Here is a 19540-nt window from a genome sequence, read left to right as displayed (position 1 = left end):
GTAAAATTAGAGATTTAACCGAAAATCTCTGTTCTGTAACTTTGCTCAGTATGATAGCAAAGCAACCAAAATTTGAGCAAAGCCGGCTGGAGTGGCCGTGCGGTTCTAGGCGCTACAGTCTGGACCCGCGAGACCACTACGGTAGCAGGTTCGAATCCTGCCTCGGGCATGGATGTATGTGATGTCCTTAGGTTAGTTAGGTTTAAGTAGTTCTAAGTTCTAGGGGACTGATGACCTCAGATGTTAAGTCCCATAGTGCTCAGATCCATTTCAACCAATAGAGTAAAGTTATATCTGTATTTAGCTCAGTGTAGCATTTTATTTTGGTCCACTGCCAGGGAATACCAGTACTCCAAGAGTCACTTCGGCATTGATGCTGTCAGGTGTAAGCGGCTAGAAACCAGAAAACGTGTCACTGCCATAACGTGGTTCTCCAGGCACGACTTATAACCCATCCTAAAAGCTTTGATTCTGTCAGTACCTTTCTACTTTCTAACTGTCTGTAATCTTCTAAACTTCACAAAAGTTCCTTGTAGCTCTTGTCGGGCTAGCACTCCCGGAAAAAAGAAAGAAAACTGCGAAAAAAACGGCTTAGCCACAGCCTAGAAGATCGTTTCCAGAATTAATCTTTCTCCTTGCTATAGAGTGTGCGCACATTTTAAACTTCCTGCTACACTGAAACTGTGTTTCGGACCATAACCGTACCAGAAATCGTTGCCTTACACTACTTATGTTATAACCGAATAAGTTATATTATCTCGCACTTTCATTTTGTTCCTAACTGATTAGTGTCTGTAGATGGAATCCTTATTGTTGTTATTACCGGTAAATGAATATTCCGGGACTCAGGTAGACTACTAACTTAATTTGAACGATGATGTGACAAAATAAGTAGAAAACAGGTTGAAAAGAACTTACCGATGTACTAACGTAAAGAGTCGAACATGTGACTATCATGCAGCAGAGGAAATCAACGAGAAGTACATCGTTCATCAGCTTCTCGAGTTCTTCCGCAAAGCTGAAACATACAGTGAAGAAAATTAAAACAGTTCAGATTATAGTTAAGTTTCAAAGAAGGAACGAACCAATATTACTAACTACCTTGTTACAATTATAAACTGGATTGGATCATACTACGATACTGCGGCGTTTCTTTCGGCTAAAAGCTACAGACTGGCTATTCAAACTGCAATACCAAAATGGCTCCAAGCAGCAAACGCCCAACTGGCAACTAAGTGCTTGGAACATGCAGCTGATTTGCATTATTAGCAACAGTTAGGATTGGATAGCAACCGAATGGCCGCCTATGGTGACTGCAGTACGTTGTTCCGTGATATTTCTGCTCACTTTCATTGGGACCCCACAACTGACGTGCGAAAAAGAAATCAATTGACTCAGCAGAAAATTATTGTGTACCACCACGCAGGATGTTAACGACGCCGAGCGATACCACCTTGGAGAACAAACGTATTATCAGTTTTCCTTCAATTTCGAATGTGAGTGCACTTAACGACTTTGATGTGACTTTCAAATGATAGAGCACAGCAATCAGTCGACCTTTCCTTTCAGGTTTTATTAGGCAAATACAGATATCGGTTAGTGCCTAGCCATTACCAAAGCACCATTTCATAGTATCAATGCAAGTGCTGGTACGCCAATCAGTACAGACTGGCAGGGAACTTTGTAACCTTCACACTGCAGCTTTACTGCTCGCTGGGGGTGGTTACCCTGCAGCAGCTTCTATAGCTAAGAAAGTGCTAGCAGAGCCAAGAACGGGTAGCTGGGTTCAACTTGAAGCATTCAATTAACGCTCAAGATTCAGGATATGGAGCGATGGTCCCAGCGCGAAACACAAACCAACTTGATATCGCCGCTTGGGAGAATTGTAGTGAACAGTGGGACGGGCGGCGACGGTGCAGGTTAAATGGGCTGGTAAGATTCAACAAGAGGCTTGTTTCGTCATAGCTGTGCTGTGCCGGCGAGCTACGAGCAGTGTTTAGGCAGTATAAATACACCCTTACAAAAACCAGCTTGATATCATCGCCTGGAGGGGATCGAATGGAGCAGCAGGGCGAGAAGCGATGGTGCTAGTTAAATGGGATGCTGAGAGGCAACAGGTTTGATTCATAATCTGCGTGCCAATCTGGCGATCAGCAACGCGACAGCACAAACGCTTCATAAGATAGCGAAGTTCCACTGACATGCATTTTGTAGCTTCTGGTGAGGAAGAATTTGCCATTTGAGCCACAGTACGTCGACACATATAAACAGTTCTCCCTGTTGAGTTTGTTTAAGTTATTAAACTGCTCTCTGGGCCTTTATAGCCTCTTGTGATAACTTCATCATTAACTTGCGAAAGCTAATGCTGAGAAATATGTCTTGGACTACAGCCAACTATACGTAAAGAAAAATCGTCGGTAAGCTGTTGTTGGTGCTGCACAAATATTGAATGAGTTTTTTCGTGTGAAGATAATATATGATTACAACATAACTGGTACATAAAATCTAATAACGTTAAATATACTTAGATGACTGAGCTGTGTCTAAGCTACAATTATTAGATAACTTTTGTATGTATTTTTTTCTTAATTTATTGTCAAACAGTGTTTCAGATGTGTACATGGAGCCCACCAAAGAACTAACAACGAACAGGTTGTTACTTGAAACAAAGATAGAGGAGAAAAGTGTTTTATTCTGGTTATGTATGAAATACATAATACGTTGTGCAGTCGGTAAAGTTCGTGTGGCCAAGCATTCACTTGAACAGTTTTTCTGTTTACTGACGAATAAGACATTACGAAGAGCCAGTTACACAGCCAGCGACTCTAAAGAAATCGGATGTGACGCAACATACTGCCTTCACAGTATCACCATAGAGCAGCATTACTGGCGTACTTACTAGTCATTTTTCCACGAGTAATCTCACTATCGTCAAAAAATTTATTTGAAATGAGGCATCGTATTCTACACATTTTAAGGAACCATTTGCAATCGAGCACAGACAATATTTAATTTACTGCACAGAGTATATGAGTCGATTTTTTAAGACAAGAGAAAGCAAAATAAAGGAATTAACACGGCTCTCTTGTCACAGCCAGTAGGCATCAACACTCTCATGTCATTCGTTGTCCTAGAAGGACTTAATATTATGTGCGGCTCCACAGTTAGCCATACTGATATTTATTAGCAGAAAAGAGGCGCAGAATTAATAAGTCGCTCTCATTTGTGAATGATCTGCCATTATTCATCTAGAATTTTACGTAAGTGTAATTTACATCGTAATGTATATGTTGACATGAATAAATGTTTTATTTAATCGTATGCTTTTCTTTGTTTTAGTAGCTTTAGTCACTCCATTTTCATGATTGAAGCTGAGGTCAGATAGCATACTTTGTCTACAAAAAAATATGTATAATGAGCCCTGGCTACGTTCCGTACATCTTCGTACGTGCGAAGCTCGATTAATTCACGGCGTAAACTTTAATCTCTCAATTACTTATCCAAAACAAAATAACAAACAATTGTTATTTTTATTATTATTATTATCATTATTATTATTACATATTACTGTTATTTTATTTTTATTTGTTAAAACATGTTCTAGCGTTCTTAACTATACTGGATCTGTGAACTGGAAAACCAACGTTAAAATGACTTACAGGCCACGAGACAATGTAATAGGACATGCCTGTAATATTTGAACTTCTGCCATGGATGCTACGTGAAATGCTTATATCTTTGGACGCCGATGGAAATGATGTAATCCAGTACAAACACAGTCATACATTTTGTAACACCATTCAAATCCAAGAAGATTGATTTGAACGTCTGCTCCAACCATGGTGTCGGGTAGCCGATGTCATGGGTTCTATGATGGCTAACACGACACTTCTCGGCATGTGGCACTATGTCTCCCCTGGAATGCACCAGGCCAAGTCGGTCTACTGATTACGGCAATATTAATCTAGTTACCCACAGAAGCGTCACAACACAGTTTGCACCACTCTTGCCAGCAGTCCTGGGAGAAGCGGTTTCCTGCTCAACTACAAAACTCTGGCCAAAGAAATTGGAGCACTAGGAAGTATTGCAGGAAAGAAGACGCGGAACTTTTACTCATTATGGGTTTGCAGAAATGGACACAGAATACATGCTTAGTTTTTTAGGTAATACGGGTATATTCAGGGTGTGAAATTCAATACACAATGTTGCAACCACTGACAATAATATCAGCTGTAACCAGGATGCACAAAGAGTCGAAGTGGACTTAGGTGTCAGGAGACTCGTTCCATATTACTTGAATCTGAGTTCTTCAATTGCAGCTGCTGATGAGCGATGACGTACCAGATTCTCGGCAGCACGTGATCGGATGTTTATAATGAGAAAGAGATCTGGAGAACGTGGTGGTGACGGCAACAGCCGAACACACTATGGATCGTGGTAGATACTGATGTCATTCGCCACGATCAGTCTCTATTCACTTGCTGAAAGACAACGCCGGCCGCGGTGGTCTAGCGGTTCTAGGCGCGCAGTCCGGAACCGCGCGACTGCTACGGTCGCAGGTTCGAATCCTGCCTCGGGCATGGATGTGTGTGATGTCCTTAGGTTAGTTAGGTTTAAGTAGTTCTAAGTTCTAGGGGACTGATGACCACAGATGTTAAGTCCCATAGTGCTCAGAACCATTTTTTTATTAAAGACAACATCACGGAGCCCTGAGAAACAGGACACAACCAGTGGTAGTATGAGATTAGGAATGATACTCCTGGAGTACAAATTAATGCCTATGCCATGCAGAGATGATAGTGTTGCGTATACAGTGATCCCCAAAACTTGGACCGTACGATCGTGACGAATACAAAGTGACTATTTTCTGTCTTCTCGGAGCGTCCACAAGTGTTTAAACTCATCGAGATTCAGTACACAGAACTATGATTCGTCCGAAAATCTATTCGGTGCCACCGCTGCGTCGAGGGTTATCGTTGTAAGCAAGCGGACCCGCAACAATGGTGCCTCAGTCGGCAGTCCGTGGTAAGCCAGGTGTCGTAGCAGCATCCATATGCGTATACTTGGCTCACTGATAGTAAATCTTTTCCTGGCAACGTAACTGACGTGGCTGTACAGTACTGCAAGGCAGAGAAAAATAATACGTCTGTTTTTAAAATGATAGAGAACAACAATCAGTGTCCTTTTCTTTCAGGTTTTATTAGAAAAACCCAGATTTCGGCTAGGGCCTAGCCATTATCAATTCACAATTTCATAGTATGACGTACTAGAACATGCATTTCGACGTACTGTGGGTCATAGTGCCAATTCTTCCTCACCAAATGCTCCAAAATAATTGTCAATGGGACTTAGCAATTCGTCATTTTTGTTTTCCTTTTGGGTCAAAAGATTTCTGATACCAACCTCTTCTGTGCCAATTTCTTCATCTCAGAGTAGCACTTGCAACCTACGTCCTCAGTTATTTTCTGGATGTATTCCAGTTTCTGTCCTCCTCTACAGTTTTTGCCCTTTGCAGCTCCCTCTAGTACTGTGGTAGTCATTACCTCATGTCTTAACAGATGTCCTATCATCCTGTCCGTTCCCCTTATTAGCGTTTTCCACATATTATTTTCCTCTCCGATTCTGCGCAGAACCTCCTCATTCCTTACCCTATCAGTGTACCTAATTCTCAACATTCGTCTGTAGCACCACATTTCAAATTCTTCAATTCTCTTCTGTTCGGATTTTCCCACAGTCCGTGTATCACTACCATACAATTCTATACTCCAAACGTACATTCTCTGGAATTTCTTCCTCAAATTAAGGCCTATCTTTGATACCAGTAGTCTTCCCTTAGCCAGGGATGCCCTTTTTGCCATTGCTAATCTCCTTTTGATATCCTCCTTTCTCCGTCCGTCATAGGTTATTTTACTGCCTAAACTAAACTAAACTCCATTCGAACAGGACTTGGAAGGCCCTACGGTACCCATCGGTCGCCGTGCCTTTCTCAGCCCACAGGCGTCACTGGATGCGGATATGGAGGGGCATGTGGTCAGCACACTGCTCTCCGGCTGTATGTTAGTTTACTAGACTGGAGCCGCTAGTTCTCAGTCAAGTAGCTCCTTAGTTTGCCTCATAAGGGCTGAGTGCAGCCTGCTTGCAAACAGCGGTCATCCATCCAAGTGCTAGTCCATCCCGACAGTGCTTAACTACGGTGACCTGACGGGAAACGGTATTACCACTGCGGCAAGGCCGTTGGCGTACTTTAATGCCTAGACAGTAGAGTTCGTTAACTTCATTTACTTCGTGACCATCAATTCTGATGTTAAGGCTCTTACCGTTCTGGTTTCTGCTACTCCTCATTACTTTCGTCTTTCTTCGATTTACTCTTAATCCGTAATCTGTATACATTAGATTGTTCATTCTATTCAGCAGATCATGCACTTACTAACTTTCACTCAGGATATCAATATCATCTGCGAATCGTATCTTGATATCCTTTGCCCTTGAATTATAATTCCACTCCTGAACCTTTCTTTTATATCCGTCGTTGCTTATTCCATGTACAGATTGAACAGTAGGGGCGAAAGACTACTCCCCTGTCTTACACCCTTTCTAATCCAAGCAATTCGCTATTGGTCGTCCACTCTCATTATTCTCCCGTCCGCCCCCAGTAGCTAAGTGGTCAGTGCGACAGAATGTCAATCCTAAAGGCCCGGGTTTGACGTCCCTGTATGCTGAGTCTGTCCATACAACAATAATATCTTTTATGATTTCTTCACAGTTTTCATGCAGCCATTTCGTCTTAGCTTCCCTGCACTTCCTGTTTACTTCTCTCCTTAGCGACTTGTATTTCTGTATTCCTGAGTTTCCCGGAACATTTTACCTTTCATCGATCAACTGAAGTATTTCTCATTATACCCATGGTTTCTTTACAGTTACCTTCTTTGTACCAATGTTCTTCTTTGCAACTTCTTTGATGGCCCTTTTTAGAGATGTCCATTCTTCTTCAACTGTACCGCCTACTGAGCTATTCCTTACTGCTGTGTCTATAGCTCTAAAGAACTTCAAGGCTATCTCGTCACTCCTTAGTAATTGCGTATCCAACTTCTTTGCGTATTGATTCTTCCCGACTAATCTCTTAATCTCTTTAACACTACCATATTGTGATCGGAGACTATATCTGTTTCTGTGTATTACAATCCAGTACCTGATTTCTGAATCTCTGCCGTTGATGTAATCTAATGGAAATCTTCCCGCATCACACGGCCTTTCCCAAGTGTACGTCCTCCTCCTGTGATTCTTGAAGAGAATATTCGCTATTACTACCTGAAATTTATTACAGAACTCGATTAGTCTTTCTCCTCTCTCATTCCTTGTCCCAAGCCCATATTCTTCTGTAACCTTTTCTTCTCCTCCTTGCCCTACAACTACATTCCAGTCCCCCATGACTATTAGATTCTTTAAATACCCTCATATACTTTTTCTATCACTTCATTTTAACTCTGCGACGTCGGCATGTATACCTGAACTATCGTTGTCATTGTTGGTTTGCTGTCGATTCTGTTACGAAAACCCCTACCGATACTGTTTACTGTAACACACTGTGCCCTACCTCCGTGTTTATAATGAGTCCTACTCTAGTACCACTTTCAGCTGCTGTTGATATTACCCTTACTCATCTGACCAGAAGTCCTTGTATTCCTTCGATTTCATTTCACTGACCCCTACTACATGTAGACTGAGCCTGTGCATTTTCCTTTTCACATTTTCTAGTTTTCCTACTACGTTCAAGCTTCTGACATTCTTCGCCTTGATTCGTAGAACGCTATCCTTTCCTCGCGTAGTAAGTCTTTTTCTCATGGTCACCTCCCCATTGGCAGTCCCCTGCCAGAGACGCGAATGGGGGACTATTCCGGAATCTTTTGCCAATGGAGAGATCATCATGACACTCTTTCAATTACTGGCCACATGTCCTGTGGATACACGTTACGTATCTTTATTGCAGTGGTTTCTATTGCCTTCTACATCCTCATGCCATTGATCGTTGCTGATTCTTCCGCCTTTAAGGGCAGTTTCCCATCCCTAGGGTAAGAGAGTGCGCTTAACTTCTGTCCACCCCTCGGCCGTCTTTGACAAGCCCGTTGGCAGACTGAGGTTGACTTCTCATGCCCTATTTCTTCGACCGCCAATGCTGATTAGTATCCAAAGTTTAAGCAGTGGAGGGAGTCGAACTCAGGACCGAGGACGGTTTCATTATTTATCAAAGACGCTACCCCTAGACCACGGGTACAGTGTATACGCTAACAATATGTGAGCCAGATAAACTGCTGCAGGGTAACCACTCCCAGCTTATAGTAAAGCTGCAGTGTAAATGTAACAAAGTTCCCAGCGAGTAGAAAAGTGCGATGCAGCAACAGAGAGCAGCTAGTTGCTCAATAACGTTCATGTCTTGGGAGTCTGGTGGCCAGCAGAAGTATTTAAATTCAGAAGAGTGTTCCTGGAGCCACTCTGTAGCTATTCTGAACGTGTGCGGTGTCGCATTGTCCTGTTGGAATTGTCCAGGCCCGTCGGAATGCACAATGGAAATGAAAGGATGCAGGTAACCAGACAGGACGCTTACGAATGTGTCACCTATTACAATCGTATCTAGACGTATCACGGGTCCCATATCACTCCAACTGCACCTGTCCCATACCATCACAGAGCCTCCACCAGCTTGAAGAATCCCCTGTTGACCCACACGTCCATCACCTCCATACAATTCGAAACGAGAATCGTCAGACGAGGCAACACGTTACCAGTCATCAACAGTCCTATGTCGGAGTTGACAGGCCGAGGAGAGGCGTAAAGCATTATGTCATGCGGTCATCAAGAGTACACGAATGTGCCTTTGGCTCCGAAAGCCCATATCGCTGATATATCGTTGAGTAGTTCACACGATGAGGATTGTTGAAGGCCCAGTATTGGAATCTGCAGCAAATTGAGGATGGGTTTCACGTCTGTCACGCCAAAGGATTCTCTTCAGTCGTCGTTGGTCCCTTTCTTGCAGGGTCTTCTCGCGGCCGTAGCGATATCTGGGATTTGATGCTTTACTGGATTCCTGACATTCACGGCACACTCGTGGAATGGTCGTACAGGAAAATCCCTAATTCGGAGATCCTGTGTCTCATCGCCCGTTTTCGGACTAACACTACATTCAAACTCACTTAAATCCTGATAACCTGCCATTGTAGCAGCTAACAGACCTAACAACTACGCCAAACACTTATTTCTTACACAGGCGTTGCCGACTGCAGCGTCGCATTCTGCTTATTTACGTATATCTGTATTTGGATACGCATGCCAGTACCAGTTTGTTTGGCGCTTCAGTGTATAAATAACATCTACGGTAGGTCTTTCTACATCCCAGTCCCTTCTGAGTCACATATACAGGGTGGTCCATTGATAGTGACCGGGCCAAATATCTCACGAAATAAGTATCAAACGAAAAAACTACAAAGAACGAAACTCGTCTAGATTGAAGGGGAAAACCAGGTGGCGCTATGGTTGGCCCGCTAGAAAGGTCAAACGGATATCAACTGTGTGTTTTTAAATAAGAACCCCCATTTTATTACATATTCGTGTAGTACGTAAGGAAATATGAATGTTTTAGTTGGGCCACTTTTTACGCCTTGTGACAGATGGCGCTGTAATAGTCACAATGGTATATGTACATGGTATCACTTAACATTTCGTCAGTGCGGACGGTATTTGCTTCGTGATACATTACCCGTGTTAAAGTGGACCGTTTACCAATTGCGGAAAAGGTCGTGTTGATGTATGGCTATTGTGATCAAAATGCCCAACGGCGTGTGCTATGTATGCTGCTCGGTATCCTGGACGACACCATCCAAGTGTCCGGACCGTTCTCCGGATAGTTACGTTATTTCTGAAAACAGGAAGTGTTCAGCCACAGCCGGCAACAAATGACGATGCCCAAGTAGGTGTTTTAGCTGCTGTCGCGGCTAATCCGCACATCAGTAGCACAGAAATTGCGAGAGAATCGGAAACCTCAAAAACGTCGGTGTTGAGAATGTTAAATCAACATGGATTGCACCCGTACCATAATTCTATGCACCAGAAATTGCATGGTGACGACTTTGAGCGTCGTGTGCAGTTCTGCCATTGGGAACAAGGGAAATTACGGGACGATGACAGATTTTCTGCACGCGTTCTATTTAGCGACGAAGCGTCATTCACCAACAGCGGCCTGCTATGCACTATTGGCAACGGAAAATCCACGATGGCTGCGACAAGTGGAACATCAGCGACATTGGCGGGTAAATGTATGGTGCGTTATTATGGGATGAAGGATAATTGGCCCCCATTTTATCGATGGCAATCTAAATGGTGCAATGTATGCTGATTTCCTACGTAATGTTCTACCGATGTTACTACAAGATGTTTCACTGCATGACAAAATGGCGATGTACCTCCAACGTGATGGATGTCCGGCACATAGCTCACGTGCGGTTGAAGCGGTATCGAATAGCATATTTCATGACAGGTGGATTGGTCGTGGAAGCACCATACCGTGGTGCGCACGTTCGCAGGATCTGATGTCCCCGGATTTCTTTCTGTGGGCAAAGTTCAAGGATATTTGCTATCGTGATCCACCGACAACGCCTGACAATATGTATCAGCACACTGTCATTGCATGTGGAACATTATAGAAGACGAACTACTCACTGTTGAGAGGAATGTCGTTACACGTACTGCCAAATGCATTGAGGTTGATGGACATCATTTTGAGCATTTATTGCGTTAATGTGGTATTTACAGGTATTCACGCAGTAACAGCTTGCATTCTCAAAAATGATAAGTTCACAAAGGTACATGTGTCACACTGGAACAACCGAAATAAAATGTTCAAACGTACCTAAGTTCTGTATTTTAATTTAAAAGACCTACCTCTTACCAATTGTTCGTCTTAAATTGTGAGCCATATGTTTGTGACTATTATAGCGCCATCAATGACAAAGGGAAAAAAGTGGTCCAACTAAAACATTCATATTTCTTTACGTACTACACGAATATGTAATAAAAATGGGAGTTCCTATTTTAAAAAACGCAGTTGATATCCGTTTGACCTAAGGCAGCGCCACCTAGCGGGCCAACAATAGCGCCATCTGGTTTCCCCCTTCAGGATAGACAAGTTTCGTTGTTTGCAGTTTTTTCGTTTGACGCTTATTTCGTGAGATATTTGGCCCAGTCACGATCAATGGACCACCCTGTATATACTTTCTGCTTCGTACATATTCTACTGTACGAGTCAGAACTTCAAACAGTAACGACTACCCAAGCCACTTTGGTGTCAGATGTTGCTCTGACTGGTATCTATACCTGTAGCTCTGATTGACAAAATTCTGCACTTTGAAAACAATGAATAAATGTACACCGCTTCAGAATGCTCACAACACATACAAGTCAGCAGTGAGCAAAGAAGGTACTTTATATTGTACGTAGGCTCAAGCTAGATTTCAGGGAGCGTAAAAATATTTTTGATCACCACACGTGAACAGTGTTTTACAGTGTAAGTAACCCAGTAGCAGTTTTACTCAGTATAAAAGATACTGTTGGTCCCTGAGCACAGAGTGGCGTTGTACTGTCATCTGAAAGAGCTGTGGCAGGTAATATGTAAGTCCGTCAGTCTGTGGCAATTACATTGACCGAGCTTGAGCTAAACGGTAGACCAAATACGGCTTATAATTTTCGTGAGTATATTCTAACAGAATCCTAATTCTAATAGAATCTACGTGCTGAACAATACGATGATCCAGAAATAGAGATGAGAAGAGAAAGATGCTACGAGTATTAATAAGAATCATCACTAAATATATTACTGAGAACGACACCTTGGTTTTCAATGAGCAAAGACATTTCGCTTTTCTTTCGTATTAAATAATTTCATTTATACATGAAGCAAAAAACTAAATAATTACTTCAGTTAAACTATTTTCAACTTAATAGTGTATTTGTTTAACTCTATTACTTCAAGTTGTACTTGATAACTTCAAGTTGTAAACGTCTTAAGTTCTGAATCAACTCTCCACCAGTCCCATGCTACTTTATCTACTATTGCGATAACCAGTTGTAATCTACCGAACATACATAAGAGGCAAAAAATAGTTTAGAGAGCAAATATTCTTATTTACTAGGTATCCTGTTTCTAGCCACATTTTCGGCCTTACATATTTACCTTATAATTTCCTGATGTTGTTGTATGCATCTGGCTAGTGAGTTATACATTTCAGCTTCAGAATGATTCTCAGAGTGTATTGTACTAGCAGGTTCCAGAACACCATTTCGACCAAACGATGAGGAGAACACAGAAGCAGTGCTGTGAGGCATGTAGTTTCGGTAGCCCTTTTTTGTATTCCTGGTAGCAGGTGACTGATCAATTTTGGAGACGTCCCGGAACTTCAGGTTGACCATTTCAAGTAAAGAGCTGATTTGGGTCATGAGAGTGATGATCAGAATGTCACATGATCTATTACAAAATGCAGCAGTGACTAATGCTACCATCTGGGTAAAGAACGTTACTTCATAGTTGGACCACACTTCCATGTTGTAAGGGTACCATGAAATCACCGGCAGAGTGCGCAGGCCGCTCCCCTTCGTAAGGCCTATTCGCAGACTGTTGACGCTCCAAATGACGGCTACAGATGTCGACTGTAAAGGAAGAATGTCTTAAATAAACGCAAGCTCTCGAAGGATTGCGCCAAATTATGAAGCAAACTTCAACTAAGTGAATCATGCTAGCGCTTCATTATTTTTTATGCTTACATATACGTAACACATAATTTGGAACATATATCAGTGGTACGATATATAAAGCAAAAGACAGAGGTATTTCACCTACATTATTAGAGATTTTTGGATAAGTCAATTGGGAAACACAGATTCAGTACGGGGTCTGAACTGATTTTAGCCGTGGCTAGGAGCCCTAAATGGAGATGACTTAAAAATTGCTGTTCAATGATAAACTGCTTTAAAAGCAACAACAATTGGCATACCATCAAACCTAGGTGATACAAGATCCACACAATCATGTGGTTGTGGACATTACATTTCCTCACGCATCAAACAGGACTTTCGAAGGTTGTCCAGTATTATCTGCAACAACAACTGCCTTACCATGAAACATAGGTGATACACGATCCACACTATCATGTGGTTGTGGGCATTACATTTCCTCGTGCATGAAACAAGAGTTTGGAAAGTTGTCCAATGTTATCTGTGTTTCCTTAAGCCTACCTGTAAAAGAAGTTTCCCTGTCCTAAGAACACAGTCAACGAACAATCGGAAACTGCTGCTGCCCCTATATCATTAATCGTTTATGTATATAAAGAGCATTCGCGGTGCAACTACGCTTTGTTAGCGAATCCCTGCTCTGCAGGAATTTCACTGTACAGAAAAAAGTACATGGCCTTACAAGGTTACAATGTTTGACCACTCTGACATCTATGAGTCAGTTCGTATGATCATATTTTGCTGATAAGTCGACGTTATGGCACACTGCGGAATGCTACTCCCTACATCTTCAAAGATCGATTTACCTGTGTCCACAGTATGGAGTACATCGTATCTGAAAAAGGCTGCCGATGTATGACACTATGCGCTCTCCCTGCACCCACACTACTTCTTTGAGAGAAATTTATTCTCTTCGGGAATTTCATCATGTTCGAGGATAGGATGTGCGCTAGGATTCTGCTAAGGTTGAAGTCTTGAGTAAGGTTTGCGTTTTGTGTGTAAGCACTGTCGCAAGACTTGGTACGAAGAATTTCTAATTACTGTCTGGAAAGCTTTTTCAGGCTACGCAGTTAGTCATAGAAGTTGTAGAAGAGGCACACTTTTGTCAGTCAGGGATACTGAAAGAACTGGTTGAATATAAACGCACTGTGTCGTATCTGGCGAATAAGGGCACCTCAACAGTCATTGAGGTGCCTGAGTGTGACCGCCCACCGGGACTGCCTGCAGGGCACAGTTTCTGACACACGCTCCCTCCTGTTGCTGCCAGTCTTGTAAAAGGGGACGCAACGATGTCCTCCGGATCTTCCGATCGACTTGCTTTTGTTCTGCTCATATCCCATTATGACTTCTTTCTCTACGGTTCCAGGGCCGGCTTTCAGTCTTTCGCCAAACCGCAGCCACCCTTTGCCAGTGACTGTGTTAGCAATTACATCAAACGTTAATGTCTCTTTACAATCCTTACATGTCTCGTTCTTCCAATCTCACTGCCCCATGTAGATGACCCATAGACATGTCTTTTGGAAGGTGTGACGTCAGGACGAAATAAAACGGGTATCTGTCCTTGGCAGTAATCTACGAAATGAAGTTTAATAAGCCACGGCTGCGAAATAATAACAAGGATTCTCTACAGACGAATGGAAAAACTGGTAAAAGCCGACCTCGGGGAAGATCAGTATGAATTCCGTAGACATATTGGAACACGTAAGGCAATACTGACCCTACTACTTATCTTAGAAAATAGAATAAGGAAAGACAAACCTACGTTTCTAGCATTTGTAGACTTAGATAAAGCTGTGACTCTTCAGGCTTTCCCGGCGGATATGTTATAAATAGTCTTCACGGGTGTGCCGCCGAATGACGTTGTGCAATTCCCACAATATTTCTTCGGAGCAACTGTCCGACATCATCAGGTGGTTGAACCTCGCTGGTGGCTAGGTAGCACTGACAAGATCTGCATGTCGACGCCGCTGTATGTAGAGCACGCGCGTGAATATTGCGCAGGCGCGGGAACCACGCATGCGCTAAAATATGCAGATAGATGGCGCCAGACTCGAACGCCCTCTGCCGAGAAACGCAGAGCGGCCGATCTGCGCGTGCGCTGACGCTGTGTTTACTAACATGCTGCCAAAGTTATGACGGGTCTATTATCGAAAGCTCTTTGCTTTCTCGTCGTGATTTAACAGCAGCAAATGCGGGGTTAGAGGCTGTACACAACTGAAATTCCGCATACCTGTCGATAAGGTTATCAGCTGTACGGATATGTATTGCTTCCTTAATGACGCAATCCCAGAAAGAGGATGCTGGGGATAAAACTTCCGCCTTTTCATAAATCATGTGATGTCCTGTGTTCAGACAGTGTTCTGCAATTGCCGACTTCTCCTGTTGGCGTAGGCGTGTATGACGCTGATGTTCATCGCAACGTTCTGGTACTGTGCGACATGTCTGACCTATATATGCCACCCCAAACTGACAAGGAATCTTGTACACGCCACATTTCCACAGACCGATATCATCCTTAACCGAACCTAACAGGTTCTTCAGTTTTGCAGATGATCGGAAAACACACTTGATGTCATATCTTTCGAGGACTCTTCCGATTCTTGACGACATGGTACCAAAGTACGGCAAGAAGGTCAAGGTGGTGGGTGTCTTCGTATCTTCTTTCTGCTCCGTAGATTGAACTCGCTTGGGCCTGAATGCATTACGTATCTGTCTCTCAGAATAACCGTTTTGACGGAAGACTGTCTTCAAATGTTGCATCTCACTCAGCAGGCTTTCAGAGTCAGATACACACGCGCTCTACGAACTAGCGTACGTAATGCACTACCGCATCGTGCTGGATGATGGCAGCTTGTGGCCTGCAAATATAGATCCGTATGTGTTGGCTTGCGGTACACTCTGTGTCCCAAGGTTCCATCTGCTTTGCTTCGTACCAGAACATGAAGAAAAGCTAAAGTGTCATCTTTTTCCACTTCCATAGTGAAAATATTCGGATGGAGCGAATTTAAATGCAGAAGAAACGTAGGTAGAGTATCCAGTCCGTGTGGCCACACCACAAACGTATCGTCAACATACCACAGAAAACTAGAGGGTTTGAGAGTGGCTGTCTGTATTGCTTTATCTTCAAAGTCCTCCATAAAATAATTGGCCACCACAGGAGAAAGAGGGCTCCCCATGGCGACACCGTCCACTTGGTCAAAATATTGGTCTTGAAATAAGAAGTATGTTGAAGTAAGCACATGTTTAAAAAGTGTCACTTTTGACAATATTGACTGGAATACTCTCTTTCAAATTCTGAGGGTGGTAGGGATAAAATACAGGGAGTGAAAGGCTATTTACAATTTGAACAGAAACCAGATGGCAGTTATAAGAGTCGAGGGTCATGGAAGGGAAGCAGTGGTTGGGAAGGGAGTGAGACAGGGTTGTAGCCTATCCCCGATGTTATTCAATCTGTATAGTAAGCAAGCAGTAAAGGAAAAAAAGAAAAATTCGGAGTAGGAATTAAAATCCATGGGGAATAAATAAAAATTTGAGGTTCACCGACGACATTGTAATTCTGTTAGAGACAGCAAAGGACCTGGATCAGCAGTTGAACGGAATGGACAGTGTCTTGAAAGGAGGATATAAAATGAACATCAACAAATGCAAAACGAGGATAACAGAATGTGGTCGAATTAAATCGGGTGATGCTGAGGGAATTAGATTAGAAAATGAGACACTTAAAGTAGTAAAGGAGTTTTGCTATTTGGGTAGCAAAATAACTGATGATAGTCGATGTAGAGAGGATATAAACTGTCGACTGGCAATGACATGTAAAGTGTTTCTGAAAAAGAGAAATTTGTTAACATTGAGTATATATTTAAATGTCAGGAAGTCGTTTTCGAAAGTATTTGTATGGAGTGTAACCGTGTATGGAAGTGAAACGTGGACATTAAATAGTTTACACAAGATGAGAATAGAAGCTTTCGCAATGTGGTGCTACAGAAGAATGCTGAAGATTAGATGGGTAGATCACTTAACTGATGAAGAGGTATTGAATATAATTGGAGAGAAGATAAATTTGTGGCACAACTTGACTAGAAGAAGCGATCAGCTGGTAGGGCATATTCTGAGGCATCAAGGGATCACCAATTTAGTATAGGAGGGCGGCGTGGAGGGATACCAAGAGATGAATACACTAAACAGATTCAGAAGGATGTAGGTTGCCGTAGGTACTGGGAGATGAAGAAGCATGGAGAGCTTCATCAAACCAGTCTCCGGACTGAAGACCACAACAACAACATGAAGTTTACCTGCTCATTGTTCTCCCATGCATCTCAACATACAACTCACTCCATTCGTCCGTTCTTTGCGTCTGTAGTATAATCCACGTCCATACTCTTATGCTTCTCGTAAACAACAATGACCTGCACTCATGTTCTGCCACTGTAATGTGCTGTGGGTTAGAGAATCTTAAAAAATTAGGATTATGAAAGCGGTCATTCTACCTAGCGTTCAACACGTATTGTACGGAGACATCTGTAGGGAGTTCGTGTATTGTTCCGTTTACGCAGTGTCCTTTGTCTTTCTGCTACAAGAGAATTAATTTTAATATTGTTCGTAGGTGAGTACATCCTGTGATCCCACGTTGAAATGGGGTTACGATGCCGTTGCACGAAGTAATTTGAAATGCAAAACTTCGTATTTCAGATATTACTCTTTGGTGCCTTTTGTTTCGACGCAATATATAAGATTTCAGCTTCAGTTTCTTGCTCTCTTCCATGTTGGTGGAAGTTAGATGCCTAAACCCTCAGGCGCCTTAACAAAGAACTTTAATCGATGAATCGCATCAGTATAGACTACTGGTCTGAAGGCTATGTAGCAGTTTGAAATATAGTTGGCATGTGCTTCCAACTTCGTATGAGATAACAGATCGGATATAACTGATTCATGCTTCTGGTCAACGATACTGGACACAAACCGCTTGCTAGGAAGTGGACAACGTTTGAAACTAACATATAAAAGTACAGTTGGCGTGTCGTGTAAGGATTAGTTCTTCTCTTGTAAAGGCACTTGCTGGATCTTGCGACGCAACTGGTCTGCCAGAAATGCTTTAATGTGGCTATAAAGGCTAAACAGAGTAGGCCAGTAGTGGGCTATGCATGGCTTTCTGTTTACAAAGGATGGCTCGATGAGGTCGTAGGGTCGAGCCGTAGATGTCTGTTATCACATGCAGCAGCTAAACACTCAGCGAATAACAATTTGTACCTGTGACCCTGCAGTAAAAGAGATAATGAAATTAATGAAATAATCAGATACATTATTTATGTAAAATACATAAATAATTAATTAATAGCGTTTTATTCTGGAAACTGAATAACAGAGATTTAAATAAAATAATTGTTGGCTTAATCAGTGAGGTAATCAGAGATATATGGAAATTTGGTTCAACTATTAACAATAATAATAATATAGAAAGAAGTAAGAGATCACTCGAAAACAGCGAAGTTGCGGTATGTACGCTACGCCCCAAAACTAACTAGTTATCAAAGATGCGTTAAAACGAAAAACTGAGCACTTTCCACAATAAACTAACATATTATTACAACGTTTAGTAAATAGCACGTGGCTGACATTCGGCCCCACTTACAGAGTTAACAATAAATATAAACAATAGTCTGATCATAAACGACATAGTATTCTCCAGCACGCGCACGTACGTTCAATGACTATAAAATGTTGTTAAACATATGTTAAACAAAAACTTTGGCCGTTGATAAAAACGTCGTTCGGCTGCCTATTCATTGGTGGTATCAGTTTGTACATGTGATCTATCTATTTTAAAATGCAATGGTTTTTAACATCGATTACTGACAAAAAATAGTAAAATGCTTATTAGAAAACAGTGCAGGTAGGACAAGATACGTGGCAAGGTATACTTCACTTAGCTGATGTATTATTGTGGAGAACACGATGTTCTGATAAAAATTTGCGTGAAGATAAAGATTTACAATCGTATTAAGTCAAAAAGAACTAGATAAATAATTGTAGCTTTCAGGGATCGTAGCCATAATTTAATGATATCCTCTCAGACATAGTTGAAATAGCATGAAGCATTTAGAACTTATGGTTGTTGTTGTGATATGCAGACCTGAGACTGGTTTGATGCAGCTCTCCATGCTACTCTATCCTGTGCAAGTTTCTTCATCTCCTAGTACCTACTGCAACCTACATCCTTCTGCATCTGCTTAGTGTATTCGTCTCTTGGTATCCCTCTACGATTTTTACCCTCAACGCTGCCCTCCAATGCTAAATTTGTGATCCTCTGATGCCTCAGAACATGTCCTACCAACCGGTCCCTTCTTCATGACAAGTTGTGGCACAAACTCCTCCCCAGTTCTATTCAATACCTCCTCATTAGTTATGTGATCTACCCATGTAATCTTCTGCATTCTTCTGTAGTACCACGTTCCGAAAATTTCTATTCTCGTCTTGTCCGAACTATTTATCGTCCATGTTTCACTTCCATTCATGGCTACGCTCCATACAAATACTTTCAGAAACGACTTCCTGACACTTAAATCTGTACTCGATGTTAACAAATTTCTCTTCTTCAGAAACGCTTTCCTTGCCATTGCCAGTCTATATTTTATATCCTATTTAGGAGTTATTAAATTTAAATCGACTGTGAAAATATTCAGATAATATAAATTATTAATTTTTGTTATTTCTAAGATACTGAAAATGTTATTGTTTCATTCGATGTTTCTCACGTTTCTGATACCGC

The 19540-nt window shown here is 42.0% G+C and overlaps 1 protein-coding gene across 1 annotated transcript in view; it reads right to left on the bottom strand.

The window, feature by feature from the left end:
• The window catches only part of LOC126485028 (odorant receptor 83a-like), an 81958-nt gene that overhangs the window by 20011 nt on the left and 42407 nt on the right, over window positions 1-19540 (bottom strand). Inside the window, exons 3-4 of the mRNA XM_050108633.1 lie at window positions 12221-12693; window positions 919-1018 (exon numbers count right to left, since the gene is read on the bottom strand). Coding sequence (XP_049964590.1) covers window positions 919-1018; window positions 12221-12693 — 573 coding nt within the window. The remainder of the gene's footprint in view (window positions 1-918; window positions 1019-12220; window positions 12694-19540) is intronic.

Source organism: Schistocerca serialis, chromosome 6 (genome assembly GCF_023864345.2).
Source record: "Schistocerca serialis cubense isolate TAMUIC-IGC-003099 chromosome 6, iqSchSeri2.2, whole genome shotgun sequence".
Taxonomy (NCBI): domain Eukaryota; kingdom Metazoa; phylum Arthropoda; class Insecta; order Orthoptera; family Acrididae; genus Schistocerca; species Schistocerca serialis.
Note: the sequence above shows the minus strand (reverse complement) of the source record. Positions and strands in the feature narration are given on the sequence as shown.